Here is a 16,188-nt window from a genome sequence, read left to right as displayed (position 1 = left end):
TTAAATTGAGAACAGATACAGGTCTGCTCTTTCTAGCAATGAGAGAAATTTACTTGAGGTTTCTCACAAGTGTTGTTTCTTCAGCAGCTCTATCAGTAATTGATCTGAGCTATATTGATCACTGAATTTGCTACTGCACCATTCCATAACACTTTGGTCTCGCTGAACATTTTCTTTCTCTTGAATTTTCCAGGTCATCTGCTCATGTGATCTTTTCTCTAGATTTTCTAGTCCAAGAATGAGATTTGTTAAAATCCATGTAGCATGGATTGTTTTGACTGAGATGGGTTGGAGGGACAAATATATGAGTGAATCAGCCAAGGTCCTTGCAGTTCTAGGTGTGGGCACTGGGAAACCTGTGAGTCAAGTTGGGCCAGTTACTTCTTCAGCAAGTGTAAGCAGCCTTTGTAGAGTCAAAAGAGGCTGATAAGATGCTGCAGGTGAACAGCACCTCCTCTTCTCTCATAGAAGCACTGCTAGGACTCAGAATCACCACCTCAGCCCCTGGTTTATGTATAAATAAAAATGCTTTAATATTCTGAAGACTTTGTATTTTTTTGCCATTCCAAGAACATTTCTTTCTACTATATTTTGTGAAAGAAGCATAAAATTGAGTACAGGAAAGGCACAGATAAGTTTTCTAGGACTTTGTAACAATAATGAGCTTGCATGTTTTGTTCTTCTCTACTGCTTAAAAAGTTCACAGTTTCTATTCAGGTAACATGTTATGCATACCAAAAAGAGCTAACTCACATTCACAACTAACCTCTGTTTTGATGTCCTTTTTTTCAGAATTAATAGTGTTTATCACAGGTTTCAAGTGGTTAAGAGACTGGATTTTCACTCCTGCTGTTTGGAGATTTCATCCTTCACATATGTGCATGGCCAGACTTCTATTGGGCAATTCCATCAAACATGGTCTCTTTTACTTAAAACATATTTGAAGTTTATCCATAACTTCTGTATGTTCATCTTGCTCTTTATACCACTGCTATCATGTTTACAGCATACTTTAAAAATAATTGCTTTGCAAAATTGATGTTCAAAGATTTCTAATACCTATTAGAGTGTTGGTTCCTGAAGTGAGGATTTTTTGTCTTATTGTTCAATTGTACTTGGCTCTAATATAGGATGTGGCTGAGCGGCAGCAGGAGTGCAAGGAGAAGCTGCAGGAGATCTGTGACTTGCTTACACAGACTGAAAATCGACTCATTGGGCAGCGACAGTCCCTTGGCATTGGAGACAGCAAGGCTGAGCTGGAACAATACCAGACCAAACAGGAGGTAGGCACAGTTCTAGTCTAACAGAGAGGTTAAAGAGGGCTGAGTGCAGAGGAGAGTGACTCGACTCTTTTGTTGAGTAACAAGGCATGTCATGTGAGAGGAGAATAAAACAGATTTGTTTGATCTACCCAAAGTAAAGGCTTAGTGGCATGCATTTAAACTGCTGCTTGTGAATACACCCCAGTGTGTGCCAGTGGGAGAAGAGAAACTTCCAAATGAGGAGACACTAGCATAGGGAGTATGTGCTACACATTTCAAGAAGCACTCTTGAAGCAGGTGTGAATTTTGTTAATATATTAGCTTAAGATTGTTCCTGTTGAATGTGATAAAATCACACATGTTTATTATGCTAAAATAATTTTGTGAGCATCAGGAAGTGTTTATTCCTGTTCACAGCACTTTGAAAAATTTAATTTTTCTGCAATGTTTTCTCTTGCCTGAGGCTTTCCATTGCTTCACTCTTGCTTTGTTTTAGATTCTGGTTCATATTAATGTTTCTTGCAATCTCTTTGGTGTCCTCATGTAGCAAACCCCTTTGAACGGGCTTGCTTTCCTTGCTCTTCAGCTGTATCCAGTCATCTCTGTCCTGATAGAAATTGAGTTTGTGATAGTTAAAGGAAGGGTTTTGTATTCTTCTTCTTCCTCCTCCTAATACTAGTTTACTATGCTGTAGAGCTCCAACTCTCTGTAAAAGGAGAAATTTCCTTACTCATCTTGCCTTGCTTTATTTATCTTTGAAGTAATGTATCTAGTTTGTCAAAATTGTTCTTATAGTCAGTCAGACACCCCTGGGGTAGTTTTTAATCTCTTACCTGTCTTAAGGATTTATGGCCTAAATGGGATACTCCTGGGGAGTCAAGAACTGATACAGCTTCTTTTTTTTCCCATCAGCTGTTTGTGACTGCCTAGCAGACTAGTTGTTATTTTCTGACTGACTTCTTGGAGTCACCATTCAAAAAGTGCCTTAGGATGGAATGGGGTTTAAAACCAGTGTTTTTTGTATCAAATTAGAGCTTTAATCCTCAGTGTGCTGTTTGAAAAGAAGCACAAATATCTTGGTCACAGGAGAAGCTTTTCTTGAGTCAGGATCCTCAGGAAAATATTTCTAATGCACTTGCTGAATTGCTAAAATGAGCTGCAGTTTTAGCTGCTGTACTCTAAAATTGCTGCAAAATCTGTGGTCTAGAATGAGGATCAAATGTTCTGTCTTGCATCTCCAAGACTGGAGATGCACTGCACAAGAAGGTGAAAAATGTCATTGTTTCAGTACCTGGGGGAATTTATTCAACAGTTTAATCATTACAATTAAAGCTCCTCTCAGATAATTGGGAGGCAGATCAGGAAAACTGCTTTGGGTGAATTAAAACTAATGTCCTCTGTGAAATTCAATGGAAGTAAACATTCTTAAGAGACTGAAATATTATGACTGATTACAATAGAAAAAAAAAATTGTATGCCATCTCTGGCCTGAACAAACCCAAGAAATATGGGAACACTTTTACCCAGGAAAGATGATTACAATTTTCTGACTTCTATTCAGACAGCTTATTTTCAGCAGCTTTCCATTAGGATAGTTATGGACCAGAATTTTTCAGGAGACTCACTTTACTAACTGCAGTGTAGCAGATTTACTTGAGCCTTGATTTCTAATAAAATAAATATATGTTCTGCATATGTAGAAACCCAATATTTAAACTGTTAAAGGGAAAAAAATGAGCTCAGTCTGAATAGGACTGTAAGCAAACAGATTTGCAATTTAAAAAAATAGTTAGATTGTGCTGCAACAACATTGTCAGATGTTTGCCTTTGATTTTAATAATTGTCTGCAATTTATTAATGTATCATGTGCAGCTAGGAAGGAACAGTGTGGTGCTTACAACTGGAAGAGAGACAGTTCCAATAAACTATCTTTAATTGAAAAGATCTAATTAATAATTTACTTACTGTTATTTGATTTCTTTTTTATCAAAAGGAGATCCAAAAAGACATGAGAACAAGTGCCCAGACACTGGCAGAGATTGTGAAAAATACTGAAGCCTTCTTGAAAGAGAATGGAGAAAAGTTGTCACAAGAAGACAAGACTGTTCTGGAGCAGAAACTAAATGAAGCTAAGACAAAGTGTTTGCTCCTTAGCCAGAAGGCAGAAGAGTCCAAAAAAGAACTGGATAAAGCTATGACAACAGCAATTAAGCAGGAAACAGAAAAGGTTTTTAGGCAACCATTTCATACCTTTATTCAAGCCTTTTTCATGTCTTATGATATTAGTTGTGCAATATAACTGTTGTGTGGTGGGTTGACCTTGTCTGGATGCCAGAAAGCCATTCCATCACTACCTTCCTCAGCTGGACAGGAAGAGAAAATTTAATGAAAGTCTTGTGGGTTGAGATAAGGGCAGGGACACATCACTAACAGCTGCTGTTACAGGCAGAACAGGCTTGATTTGGGGAAATTATTACCAATCAAATCAGAACAGGATAATGAGAACTAAAAACAAAATCTTAAAGATACCTTCCCTCCACCTCTCCCTTGTTCCTGAGCTCAGCTCTGGAGTTCTCTCTCATTCCCACCACAGATGCCAGGGGGTTGGGGAAAGTGGGTTGTGGTCAGTTCATCACACATTCTCTGCCACTCCTTCCTCCTCAAGGGGAGGACTCCTCACACTCTTCCTGTGATCCAGTGTGGGGGTCTTCACACAGGAGCCAGTCCTTTATGAACTTCTCCAACCTGAGTCCTTCCCAAGGGCTCCAGCAGGGTCCCTTCCACGGGGTGCAGTCCTTCAGGCACCCTGTTCCAGTATGTGGAATGACCCCATGGGGTCACACTTGTGTTGTGCCACAAGCCTGCTCGAGTGTGAGCTTCCCACGGGGTCACGGACTTCCTTTGGTCATCCATGTGCTCTGGAATGGGATCTTCCCCAGGCTGCAGGTGGATCTCTGCATCCTCTGGATCCTCATGGGCTGCAGGTGAATCTCTACACCCCTGTGGCCCTCCATGGGCTGCAGGGGCACAGCTGCCTCACCATGGGCTGCACCAGGGCCTGCAGGGGAATCTCAGCTCTGGCACCTGGAGCACCTCCTGCCCCTCCTTCTGCCCTGACCTTGGGGTCTGCAGAGATGTTCCTCTCACTTATTCTCACCCCTCTCTTCAGGCTGCTGCTGTTTTTCATGCTTTTTTTTACCCTATTGCTATGTGATCCCAGAGTTGCTACCGCCATTGCTGATGGGTTTGGCCTTAGCACGTGGTGGGTCCATGCTGGAGCTGGTTGGCTTTGGGTCTGTTGGACATGAAGGAAGCTTCTGGCAACTTCTCAGAGAAGTCATCCCTGCAGCCCCCCTGATTCCAAAACCTGTCCAAGCAAACCCAATACATATTGATAAATTGTGGAGAGGTTAATATCATATTTTATTTGGGTAACTAATGAACTGTTGGTTTATTCTCTTATAAAATAAGCAGCAACCTTTATATTAATCAAATATTTTCTTTGATGTTAATGTATTGTAAATGGTTTATTCGTACACTTATTGATATTTTGTGATCTTTAAAGAAGATTTCTAAATTGAAACTGTGAAATTTCATCATAGGTTGCAGCCATAGAACAGCTGGAAGAAAGTAAAAATACAATAGAAAATCTTTTGGATTGGTTATCAAATGTGGACAAAGAAGCGGAGCATGGCCGGAAATTTAAGCAAGTGATAGAACAGAATGGAACCCACTTTGAAGAAGGAGATGTGAAAGTTTTGGAAGGAGAGGAGGATGATGTCAATGGGAATCTGCTGGAAATGCAGCAAGACATTGAAACTCAGGTGGATGGACTAGTGAAAAGCATAGATGATAACCTGAACCAGCAGTATCAGAAAGTCAAGGTATTGTTCCTGGGTTTATTCAACAATTAGGAGTATCACTCCTTATTCAAGACAAGTGAATTCAATCTCATCCTGTCTGTCCTAGACTTTGGAGCAAGTACTAGGAAGATAATAATACCCAGTGCTAGGAATTCCAGTAGTTAGAATATATTGCATATTTGTCACTTTTTCGCTATTACTGTAGTTGTTTCCTGCAAAATAAGAGAAAGCATACATTCTGCAAGGTAAATGCAAGGAATCTTTGTGGTGAGTCTATTATTTTTTTGTAGTGAGAAAATTGGTGCTGGCAAACAAAATGCAAAAAGTAGCAATATAAATTCATACTCTTTATGTGACCTTTTCAAAAATCTTTGTGATACCTAGATGATTCATCCCCTTTTAATCCCTTGTGACTACAGATTGCAAATTGCTGCAAATAATAGTTTACTGAAACTATAGTTTTCATTTCCTACAACTTTAACACATGGGCAAAGCAGTGTTTCAAGATTCAGAAGAGTGAGTTGCACAAAATTACAGTGCAGCATTTTAAAAATAGATTTTCCTGTTAAGTTGCAAGCATTTAAAGTAATAAGACTTTAGTTTCATTTGCTGACCTGCAGCTGAGAAACCAAGAACCTTTAGGTGTGAGTTGATTGACACCTTAAAGAAAATTATTATGCTTGTAGGTGATAGTATTTTGGATTTCCTTTTTTATTTAAAAAAACCCAAAAGCAACCTGAGAAAATAGGATTATTGGGTTTTGTATACATGATATTTTTACTTCTGTTTTTTTGACAGTTAATTTCTGCACCTAGTGCCTACAAAATAATTGGCCACTGTGGTCATGGAAGAAAAGCATACTGTTTATTTTACATAGCTATTTTTCATGGGAGACGTTCAAGAGTGAAGTATTTTTTGAAAGAATCTATTTGAAATATGCTTTTCATTTGGAATATAGAACTAGTTCCTGGACTTAAATATTTTATGGGATTGAAAAATTTGAAAGAACAGATTGTGTCTTGATTTTTAATGTCAACTGGATCTGTTTTATAACTAACTATATTTGATAAGAATCATGGCTCTTGATTTTGAAAAAATGCAATTTCAAAACCCAAGTAATAATTTTTGTTCACTGAGTGTAACAAGAAAGTATCAGTACTATGTTTGATGCTTTTACTCCTTTAGGTGTGCTTGTCTGTAATGGCAGCTACAATATAAGTAAAGGGATATGGAGAGTTTTGATTTGAAAAGTTCCCTACCTTTGAATGTTTTATTTTTTAAATCCCATTTGAGACAGAGAATTAGGAAAATTTTGATTACACTAAGTACACTACCATAAATGCTAAGTAATCAGCAAATTAATTTTGTTAGGAAAAACGTTAAAGAGATTGACAAAGTCTAGTTTTGCTCTACAAAGTTCTGTTTTGAAATTATAGGGGAAAATGTTTGTGTGATATATGCATCTAGGTATTGCTGAGTTGCAATGATACTTGAACATTGCCATACGGTCATGGCCATATGGAAAAAAAATTACCATTGAATATTTTGTAATTTTTTTTTAACTCCACAGAAATATGGTGACTAAGAGTCACACTTTCACTTAAATTACTGACAAAATGTTGGGTTTATAATAAACAATATTAATATTAGAAAAGCCTTTATCATTTTGATGATCCTTGTTTTACATGTCCTTTACTAAGGAACCATGTGAGAGGGTGCTGGTTGTAATTTATTCTTTTATTTGTAGGCTCAACATGAGAAAATTATTTCACAGCAGCAGGCTATCATAGTAGCAACTCAGTCTGCTCAGGCACTGCTTGAGAAGCAAGGGCATTACCTTACCGCTGAAGAAAAGGACAAGATGCAAAGGAACATGAAAGAGCTGAAGGCTCAGTATGAGACTGCTTTGGCTGAATCAGAACGAAAAATGAAATTAACCCATTCTCTGAGGGAAGAATTGGAGAAATTCGATGCAGACTATAGTGAATTTGAAACGTGGCTGCAGCAGGCAGAACAAGAACTTGACAACTTGGAGGCAGGGGCTTCTGACTTCAGTGGTATTATGGTCAAACTGAAAAGGCAGAAGAGTTTCTCAGAAGATGTTATCTCTCACAAAGGTGATTTACGCTATATCACAATTTCTGGACAAAGAGTTTTGGATGCTGCGAGGTCATGCAGCAAAAGAGATGGTGTGAAGGTTGACAAAGATGGCATTGATACTTCAGCTACGTATGCTGAAGTGCAGAACAAACTGGACAGAGCTTCAGAGCGCTTCAAATCTCTCTATACTAAGGTAAGTTCTATTTATACTGAATAGGAATGACTGCTATAATTGATTTAGCAGTTTGTGTAGGCAGGAGGTAGTTGATGAAACAAACACTGTGAGAAGTTGTAAATTCTTTGTTTCTTCAAGTTAAGATAACAGAACAAGATGCTTTTCCAGATCTACTTTAGTTAAATGTCAGACTATTAAAGGTCTGAATGGATGATACTTTCTACTTTGTGTTATAAGGAAGAAATGAGACCAGAGTTCTTCATTCTTCTTTTCAGGCTTAAAGAGCCTCTGAGACTGTGGCAGCTCAGAATGCCTTGAGTAACGCTTTGGGGTGGAAAGAAATTGTAATACTTTCAGATATATAATGTGTACTTTATGTTACCTGCAATATTTCCCACAGCTGTTTATTTACTTGGCTCCCTACTAATAAAATGACCGTAAAAAGAGAGAGATTATGCCAAATATAGCATGTAAAGTTTTAATTTTAATTTGTATCCTGAAGTAGTTTGTCCTGATGTGACCTTTGTTGTCAGCACTAGGCATGAAAGAATTTAGTGATTTAAGGACAGCAATTATTTTCCACTGCTCTGCCAAGTAAACATTTTATCCTTAACAATATCAGATTAGTGTCTAACTAATGAGTAATTAGCAGCGCAAAATCCTCCATGTACCTTAGAGAGGGAAGATAATCTAGCTCTCTGTGCCAAGTTCACATATGGAATCTGCCTGACAGAACTAGACAAACATCACCAACTAATCTCACATGCCAATTTCCAGCTGTTAAAAAAAAAACAACAAGTGTTGTTCAATATTGATAATATTCCAGAACTGTAAACTTCTGAGATAATTATTAATTGAACTATTGAAGTTGCTGTCAGTAGCCTCTGACTTGTGCTATTTCATATTTTTCTGAGATCACAGGTTCAAACTCCTTAGAGCTTCGGTGACCACTGGTAGAGTGTTGGTCTGCAACAGTGGCCACGTTTATCTGGAAATTTTTATCTCTTTAAGGTTTTCATGCTCAGAAATGTTAATTCTATAAAGACTGATTACATAGTGAAAAAAGTATATAAAACTTGTTTTCTCAGTTTATCAAGACAGCTGCTCATTTACGGAAGCACATTTTCCTTTTCCTGCTTAACTGCTATGAATAGGGCAGCTAATTTGACAATTCTCTTGACATGTTAAATTTCTGCAGTTGGTTTATTGAATTACTTTGAGTATGAATGTAAAGATTTCATAGCAAAATTTTCAGAGAGCTTATTTTTATGCACATAAAATTCCCATGCCAGCAACTTGATTTGTCTACTTTGCAAATTCTATCCTTTCCATATATACATTTAGAAGGGTTATAAGAGACATGCTTTAAATATTTGACAATAAATATGCAGAACAAAGTAGACCTTTTGTGTCTCTAAGGACAGAATTCTAAAAAGTGAGAGGGTCCTCAACCAGTGAGATTTTCCAAGAAAATGAAAAATTTGTGATCTGCAAATGAATTGGTAGTAACCATTTTTGCCTTTTGTAAAGTTTCTTGCTTTTAATAAATACTTAGGTTGCTTTTACTTTTTTTATATATGTATTTTCACATGTCTGAGACATGATTTTATAGGCTTGTATGTTGAAAGAATCCTAAAGTCAGTTCTTGGTTAACTGGTTATATTAACAGACATGTTCTATGTCTGCCCACCAGATGGAGACCAAGTACCATTTGTGAATATTAAAATACAGTCTCTGGAAGGTTCAGAATATAAATATTTAATGTAACTGTTTATAAATATTATGACTTGATACAATCAGGTTTTGCTTGTGAAATCATCTTCAGAAAGTCTGAAAGATTTTCACTGACTTTTTTATGTGTCAATTTGCTGTAAACATTTTGGGGCATGCTAACATATAGGTCTAGTTAGGATCTTGTTAAGATGACATTTTTAAGTGAATAAAACAAAGCATATGCCCAATACCAAGGCACATCACTTTGGATTCACTATGCAGATAAGGTAGTTACGAAAACAGTTCTCCACTGTCTGTATTTTAATGAGGATACATATCTCTCCTGATTTAAAAAAAAATTTCTAGCTTCTAGTGGCTTTCTACATTTCTACTTTCCACTTGCTTTCTACAGTTTTGGTACCAGAGTTCTGATAAAGAGTCTTTATATCACTGAATCAAATTTTATTCCTGAAGTTTTTCCTATTCTAGTACAGCAAGTAAGATTCCAGTTTTGCACCCGCATCAGTGGTTTAATCCTAAATCATCCTTTAGGAACACAAACTGGGAAGACCTCCATAGCCTGTCCAGCTGTCATGTCTTAGATCAAAAATCAGTTAGTGAAATGATGGCAGGAAAAAACGATGCAGTACAACAGGAATGAATGTTTGCCTTTGAGATTGGTATGAAATGCAGCATGCAGTTAATGCCTGCATATTTGCTTGTCTCTTTTTTACTCTTTTAGTGTAGCATCCTTGGAAATAACCTTAAAGACCTGGTGGATAAATACCAGCATTATGAAGATGCCTCATCTGGACTTTTGTCAGGTCTCCAGGCCTCTGAAATAGCTGTGAACAAACAACTCTCAGAGCCAATTGCAGTGGATCCCAAAAATCTCCAAAGACAACTTGAAGAAACCAAGGTGAAAAGCTTTAAAATGCAGCAGTGCTTTTGTCCTAAAAGGAATTGTTTTTTGTCTGGAAAACAGGATGATCTAATATAATCCAAATGGCTGCAGGCCAGATTCTTGCCTTGCATGGGGGCATATAGCTTCTATGGTTCTGAAATTTGCCTGTCCAGAGCAATATCTGAAAAGCATTGGGTGAAAAAAAATGGGTACCAAGATGCCATTAGCAGTGGTGACAGCAAGATGTGTTTTCTGTCTCTTAGCAAATGATAGGGTGAAGTCTGGAAAGTTCTTGAACTAAGAAAGGATTTAGTGATTATGGTTTACTGTCAGAATAAGGCTTGGATAGGGTTCCAGATAGAGAAATCCATTTGATTGTTGTCTGTGACTCTTGACTTTTTTTCTGGTCACGTTCGTGTGTTACTTCATTATGAAAGGGCTCATACCAGGTGAACAGTGTGATGTGAGTAGTCTGTCTGCCTGTTTCAGTTTCACCCTGTGCTATGTACCCTTCAGAGAGTGAACTTAATATAATTTGTGTTGCACACAAAACCAGTGGTTTTTATTTTTTGCCTCTGAGGATGTAACTGGTGACTTCATGTAAATCCTAGTATAGGCAAGACAAGTTAATGATAGAGATTATGAAGTAAAACTCTGGATATCTGTACAAAGTGTAGGTTTGGAGAAGGCTTTAGGAAGCCAAGTATATGGTAAGCAATATAAAGTTTCATAGAGTCTTCATCTTTGAACTGACTATTATATTTTCATAAACACATTCAATCACCTATACTATAAAAAAGCAAGATTATTTGGTTTTTAGTGAGCAAGACTAATGGTCAGGCACTTCCTCCCTGTTTTGTCTGTGCTTGGTGAAGTATCAGTGCAGGTCAGACACATTTACTATTGAAAAATCATAGTCAATGGCTTTTGGAAAGTACATACTTTAACCATTTCCCTCACATCAGCCTGAGCAGTAGTTGTCTTTATCTATGGTGTCTTTCAAATTGGCCACTGGAAATGCTCAGCACTTTGGTGCATGACAGGAAAAGGAGACAAATCACAGCTGTGTTTAAGACAACAAAATTAAGAGTGTGAGTGAACTAACAATTGAATGTTTAGGTACATTTGTGCTTCCAAGCACTGAAAGAGTAGGAATAAAACCAATTACAATTTGAAGCTTCATTTAAACTTTTTGTTCCTTATGCCAAAATGAATTATATTCTCTATAATGCAAATTTTCATGGATATAATACAAAAGGAGTGAGTGCTAGGGCTCATTTTATGAAATGTCTACATGGATTACTTGCCACACAAAAGAGGCACTCAATGGCTGTGAGTTGGGAAGAAGGGAGAGGGTACAAAATGTCAAGAGATTCAAAGGAAGAGAAAAAAACCAGGAGGCTGAGGAAAGCAAGCCAATTAATGAAAGCAAAACAAAGAGTATTTTGAGGAAGTCAGGTGTTGCAAGTTAAAGCTGTCCCTTGTAGCCAACACATGCAGCTGATAATCCAGCTAGACACAGACCTTGGCAGCATGGTGAGGTCTAATCTTTTTATGGGGATTAACTGTTCTTCAGAATATTCTTCACTGCCTCTGGCATCAGCTTGCTTGCCTTCTGTTAGCATACAAGGTTTTCTGGTACATCTTTTTCTTTCTTTTTTTCTTTTTTTTTTTTTTTTTTTTTTTTTTTTTTCCCTTTCTGCACAAGCTAGCCTAAGCCTCTTCAGATCTCTTGGAGACTCATTTTGTCAAATGGGTCAGCAAGATGATGCACTGTGTTCTGGCACACTCTTATTTTCTGGGTACCAGTGCTGAATGCACTGATGAGATTTCTTTGTGCTGGCAGGGCACATAGGATTACCTTTTCATTCATATATTCATTGAGTATCAATGAATATCAAAAAATAAATGAGATGTCCCTTTATTTTCAACTTGTATAAGTTTCAAGTGAATCAAAACAAACACTAGCACAGAGGCCTGAAATAATTTTAAAGATTATTTACCCCAAAGTACTCTTACACACTACAGAGATAAAACCACTAGAAATTGATTCAGCCTTACTGTTTTTGTCGGCTCTGGAGAAAATAATGGCTGGGCTAGTCTCTGAACATGTGTTTCTTGGTTAGATGGACAAACCCAGGCAAAATTCAGCCACACTGCTTCAGGGGGTCCTGGCTGTGAAGGCAATCATCTTGTTTCAAGCTATTCCTGTTTGTGCTATAATATCAGCCTGATCCTTTGTCAATACCACTGCTGGTGAATGTGTAACTGCTGCTGTTGATTGTGTGCTTTTCCCTCTGAATTGTTCTTAGATGCTGAGTGGAAAAATGTGTTTATAGTTGTCTGTACAAAGGGTCTTTAGAAACAATTAATCAAAAGACACATTTGAAGTTACATGCAAGAAATAAGTTGGGTCAGACAAGTATTCTAAAGCATAAGATAAAAAAGATGGTACATGAACTAAATCAAGGGCCAGAAGGGTAACAGCAGCCATAACCACTGGTCAGGATTTTTCTTAAGGAGAGGTCACAAATTGAGTTAGTTTATTCCAAATACTGAGTTTAGGTTCTGTGTCTTGTTAATGTAAATATGTACATTTACAAATATATGTAAAAATGTTAACTGTACTGAAAAGCATAATTGATAATAGTGGAATTTTACAGGTTCTTCAGGGACAAGTGTCTAACCACCAAATTGCTGTAGAAAAACTGAAAAAAGCTGCTGAAGTGTTATTGGACACAAGGGGAGAGTTGACACCAGACAAAGATGAGATTCAGAAAACACTGGGTAAAGTGTTTGCTTTTCCTAATGCCTCCTTTTTATCACTTGTGTCTGCATGCATACTCTGGAAGAGAAAAATTACAGGGCTTCCACATTCTTTCTTATGTCACTGTTCAAGTCCATGTTTTGTTGAGTGTTAAGTCATTACAACACAGTAATTTTATTGTTGGTCTCTCTCCTTCATGAATCCATATGCTTTTCACTGTCATTTAATTTTTTTCTTTTTACAGAAATAGGGATTGCTGAGCAGAGGTAGTGATTTGCTGAGGATCATAAATTCTCCAGAGAAAAATTACTCCAAGGAGCCTGTTTACAAGCAGTTATTTGAAGTTTGCTTAGCTTAGGGATTACTTCCCTCTAACTTTATGAAACTGCCTATGAAGGGATTGACTTTGGTAGGCTGCCAGATGCCCACCCACCTTCTCTCTCACTTCCCTTGCTCAAGTGGATGGGATAAAAGATTTTTCAGATAAGATAGAAAAGCTCACAGGTTGATGGGGAGATCACTCACTTTTTATTGTCATGGGAAAAATAGACTTGACTTGGCAAAAATTAACTTTCATTTATTGCCAAATAAAACAAGTTTGGGAAATACGAAACAAAAACAAATTACAGCAACATTATTCTCCCCTCCACTCTTTTTTCCAGGTTCACCATCACTCCTTCCTTCCCAATTAGTGCCCCTCCCTCCCTGCCAAACAGTGCAGTGTGGATGGGAAATGGGTGCTTGTGATCAGTCTGTAATTTCTCTGCTGCTGCTTCCTCCTCACACGTTTCCTGTGCTCTGGTGAGGGACCTCTCTGCAGGCTGAAATCTTTGAGGCTAATATTGTTCCAGTGTGGATGCAGGCTGCATTTCCTTCAGGAAATATCCACCTCCTCTAGCCTGGGTCCTCTATGTGCTGCAGTGTGGTTATCTGCTCCTATCCTCCACAGCTTCAGGGCAATCTCTGCTCCAGCACTTGGAGCATCCCTCTTTCTTTGACCTTCATGTCTGCTGGGCTGTTTTCATACCTTCTTTTCCCTCATTTCTCAGTCCCCTGCAGTGTTTTCCCTTTTCTTAAATGCATTTTTCCAGTGGCACCACCAGTTTGGCTGGGGAGCTCAGCTGTGCCCTGTGATGGGTGAGCTGGAGTTGGCTGGAACCATCTCTGTCTTCCATAGGGCAGCCCTTGACCTCCTCTCACATGAGCCAAAAACAACTTGTCACTAACAAACCCTTACCAGCACCAAAACCTTACCACCTACACCTAATACTTTTTCCTATCAATTTGAGAAGTAGCACAGCATGACATTCACCTGTCACTGTCTGAAGTTTGAAGATGCTCTGTGTGTATCACCCAGCTATCTCTTCATAGAATCCCATAAATAACTTGCAGAACAACAAAACTGAAAAATGGTGGCTTGACTCTTTGGAGTTGGTGATAAAACTCTATGGGAGGTACCTGGAGCTTGTAGTTTTCAGAAAGTTATTTCGAAAGTATTGGACATGTAATGAAGAACCATCTGGAAGAACCTCTCAGATCTCACAGTAACATAAGAGACATAATTGTAGAAGAGCTGTCTTAATACTGTGCTATTTTATTTGGGAACAGTCAACAGCTGTCTTAAGCTAGAGCTACATGGAAACCAGTTTCTAACACTGGGAACTGCATCTGTATGCTACTCCCTCATTTCCCTTGTCTGATGTGTGTCTTGGCTCTGTTGGTCTTTGCTTCCAAGTTTTTACTGACTAAAGCTGACTTTTTTTTCTTCATTCTAACATAGCAATTTTTGACTCAATTGGTGAGTGCTGGTGAAGTAAGCTAAAAGCTTAATTTGGCTACAAGAAGAAATTAAAATATATCTTCTCTTTATCAGATGATATTGTGGAAAGATATGACAATTTATCCAAATCTGTGAATGAGAGGAATGAGAAGCTTCAAGTAACTCTGACACGATCCCTAAGTGTGCAGGACGGTTTGGATGAAATGCTTGATTGGATGGAAGGAGTTGAAAAGAGCCTTAAAGAACAAGATCAAGTGCCTTTGAATTCTGCTGCTATTCAGGACATTATTAGTAAAAGCATTGTAAGTAGCATTCTTTGAAAAAAATAAACAGTCATTTGATAGTTCAGATTTAAAGACTGAATTAAAATCTTAGGTTGGCACCTTTCATGGATTAAAAATACTTACTAGAGAGGAGTGTTTTATGAAGTTAAACTGCTCATAAGGATTTTTGTAGCTGAAACAGTTACATCAATGGTCTAGCTGTAGTGGTTTGTTGCTTTATGTAGTAGATGAATTTCACTGGTTAAAATTTAGTTGCAAGTAATACAAAGTAGTTCTTGTATGTTTCAGATGCTGGAACAAGACATTGCAGGTCGCCAAAGCAGTATAAACACTATGAATGAAAAAGTGAAGAAGTTCATGGAAAAAGCAGATCCATCCACTGCATCCACACTGCAAGCTAAAATGAGCGAGCTTGCAGGAAGGTTTTCTGAAGCAAGTAACAAGCATAGAGAGAAGCTTATGAAAATGGAAGAATTGAAGACTAAAGTGGAGTTATTTGAAGGTCTTTCAACAAAACTTCAATCATTTTTAGATGAGAAAAACCGGGCTCTAAGTGAGACAGAGGCACCAAGAAAGGATGTCAGTGAAGTGTCCCAATACATGCAGGTACTCTAGCATTCAATTTGTATGTGTTGGGGGTTCTTAGTCTAACTCATCTAAGTGATTGAATAAGAAACAAGGCATGTTTTGGTTTTTTTTCCAGCATTGGTTGGTTAGCTAAAATCAAAAGTTTAACTTTGAACAAGTGATGGTAAAGTCTGATATGAAGAATGTAATCCTATTTTGCAGGAAGCTAGTGTAGAATTGGCACAACACAAGAAGGATCTGGAAGTTTTGAAGCAGCTCCTTGAAGAACTTTCATTCCATGCTCTTCCTGGAGATAAAGCACTGGTATCAGAAAAAGTAAATGCTTTGTCAAAGAAATTCAAAGAGGTAGAGGAGACAATAAAAGAAAAGTAAGTTAGATAACCAAAGTGTTTCCACTTTGGCTAATAACACAGTATGAATGTTGTGATTACTGCTATCTTTTTGTATGCAATCTGAAGATATTGCAGTTGACCAGAGTAAATAAGGGATATTTTTCTTGGAAGGAAAATATTCTATTTGAAAATGCATCTGTAGTTAGTCTCTCTGGCCCAAGAGCTCTAAAAAATGCCATAAAGATATGTAATTTTTCAAAATTTGTGATATTCACAGGATTGTTGACAATTTTAAGAAAACCCTACTTCTCCCCTTCTGTGATAGAGCATAAATTGCTACTTGTGTATATTGCTTTAGAGTACTATTTGGCAACAGGCTGCAAAGAGAAACTGGAGAAATTGTAAGAGATTTCATAGAGG

At 37.7% G+C, this 16,188-nt stretch overlaps 1 protein-coding gene across 5 annotated transcripts in view; it reads left to right on the top strand.

Moving 5' to 3' along the window:
• Nucleotides 1-16,188, top strand: part of DST (dystonin) — a 289,185-nt gene that overhangs the window by 186,772 nt on the left and 86,225 nt on the right. For all 5 annotated transcript variants that reach the window (XM_058802805.1, XM_058802809.1, XM_058802808.1 and 2 more), the window contains 9 exons: nt 1,131-1,283; nt 3,256-3,489; nt 4,865-5,146; nt 6,873-7,418; nt 9,856-10,032; nt 12,681-12,804; nt 14,658-14,866; nt 15,137-15,454; nt 15,638-15,804. In XM_058802805.1, the coding sequence (XP_058658788.1) occupies nt 1,131-1,283; nt 3,256-3,489; nt 4,865-5,146; nt 6,873-7,418; nt 9,856-10,032; nt 12,681-12,804; nt 14,658-14,866; nt 15,137-15,454; nt 15,638-15,804 (2,210 nt within the window). The remainder of the gene's footprint in view (nt 1-1,130; nt 1,284-3,255; nt 3,490-4,864; nt 5,147-6,872; nt 7,419-9,855; nt 10,033-12,680; nt 12,805-14,657; nt 14,867-15,136; nt 15,455-15,637; nt 15,805-16,188) is intronic.

Source organism: Ammospiza caudacuta, chromosome 3 (genome assembly GCF_027887145.1).
Source record: "Ammospiza caudacuta isolate bAmmCau1 chromosome 3, bAmmCau1.pri, whole genome shotgun sequence".
Lineage (NCBI taxonomy): Eukaryota > Metazoa > Chordata > Aves > Passeriformes > Passerellidae > Ammospiza > Ammospiza caudacuta.
Note: the sequence above shows the minus strand (reverse complement) of the source record. Positions and strands in the feature narration are given on the sequence as shown.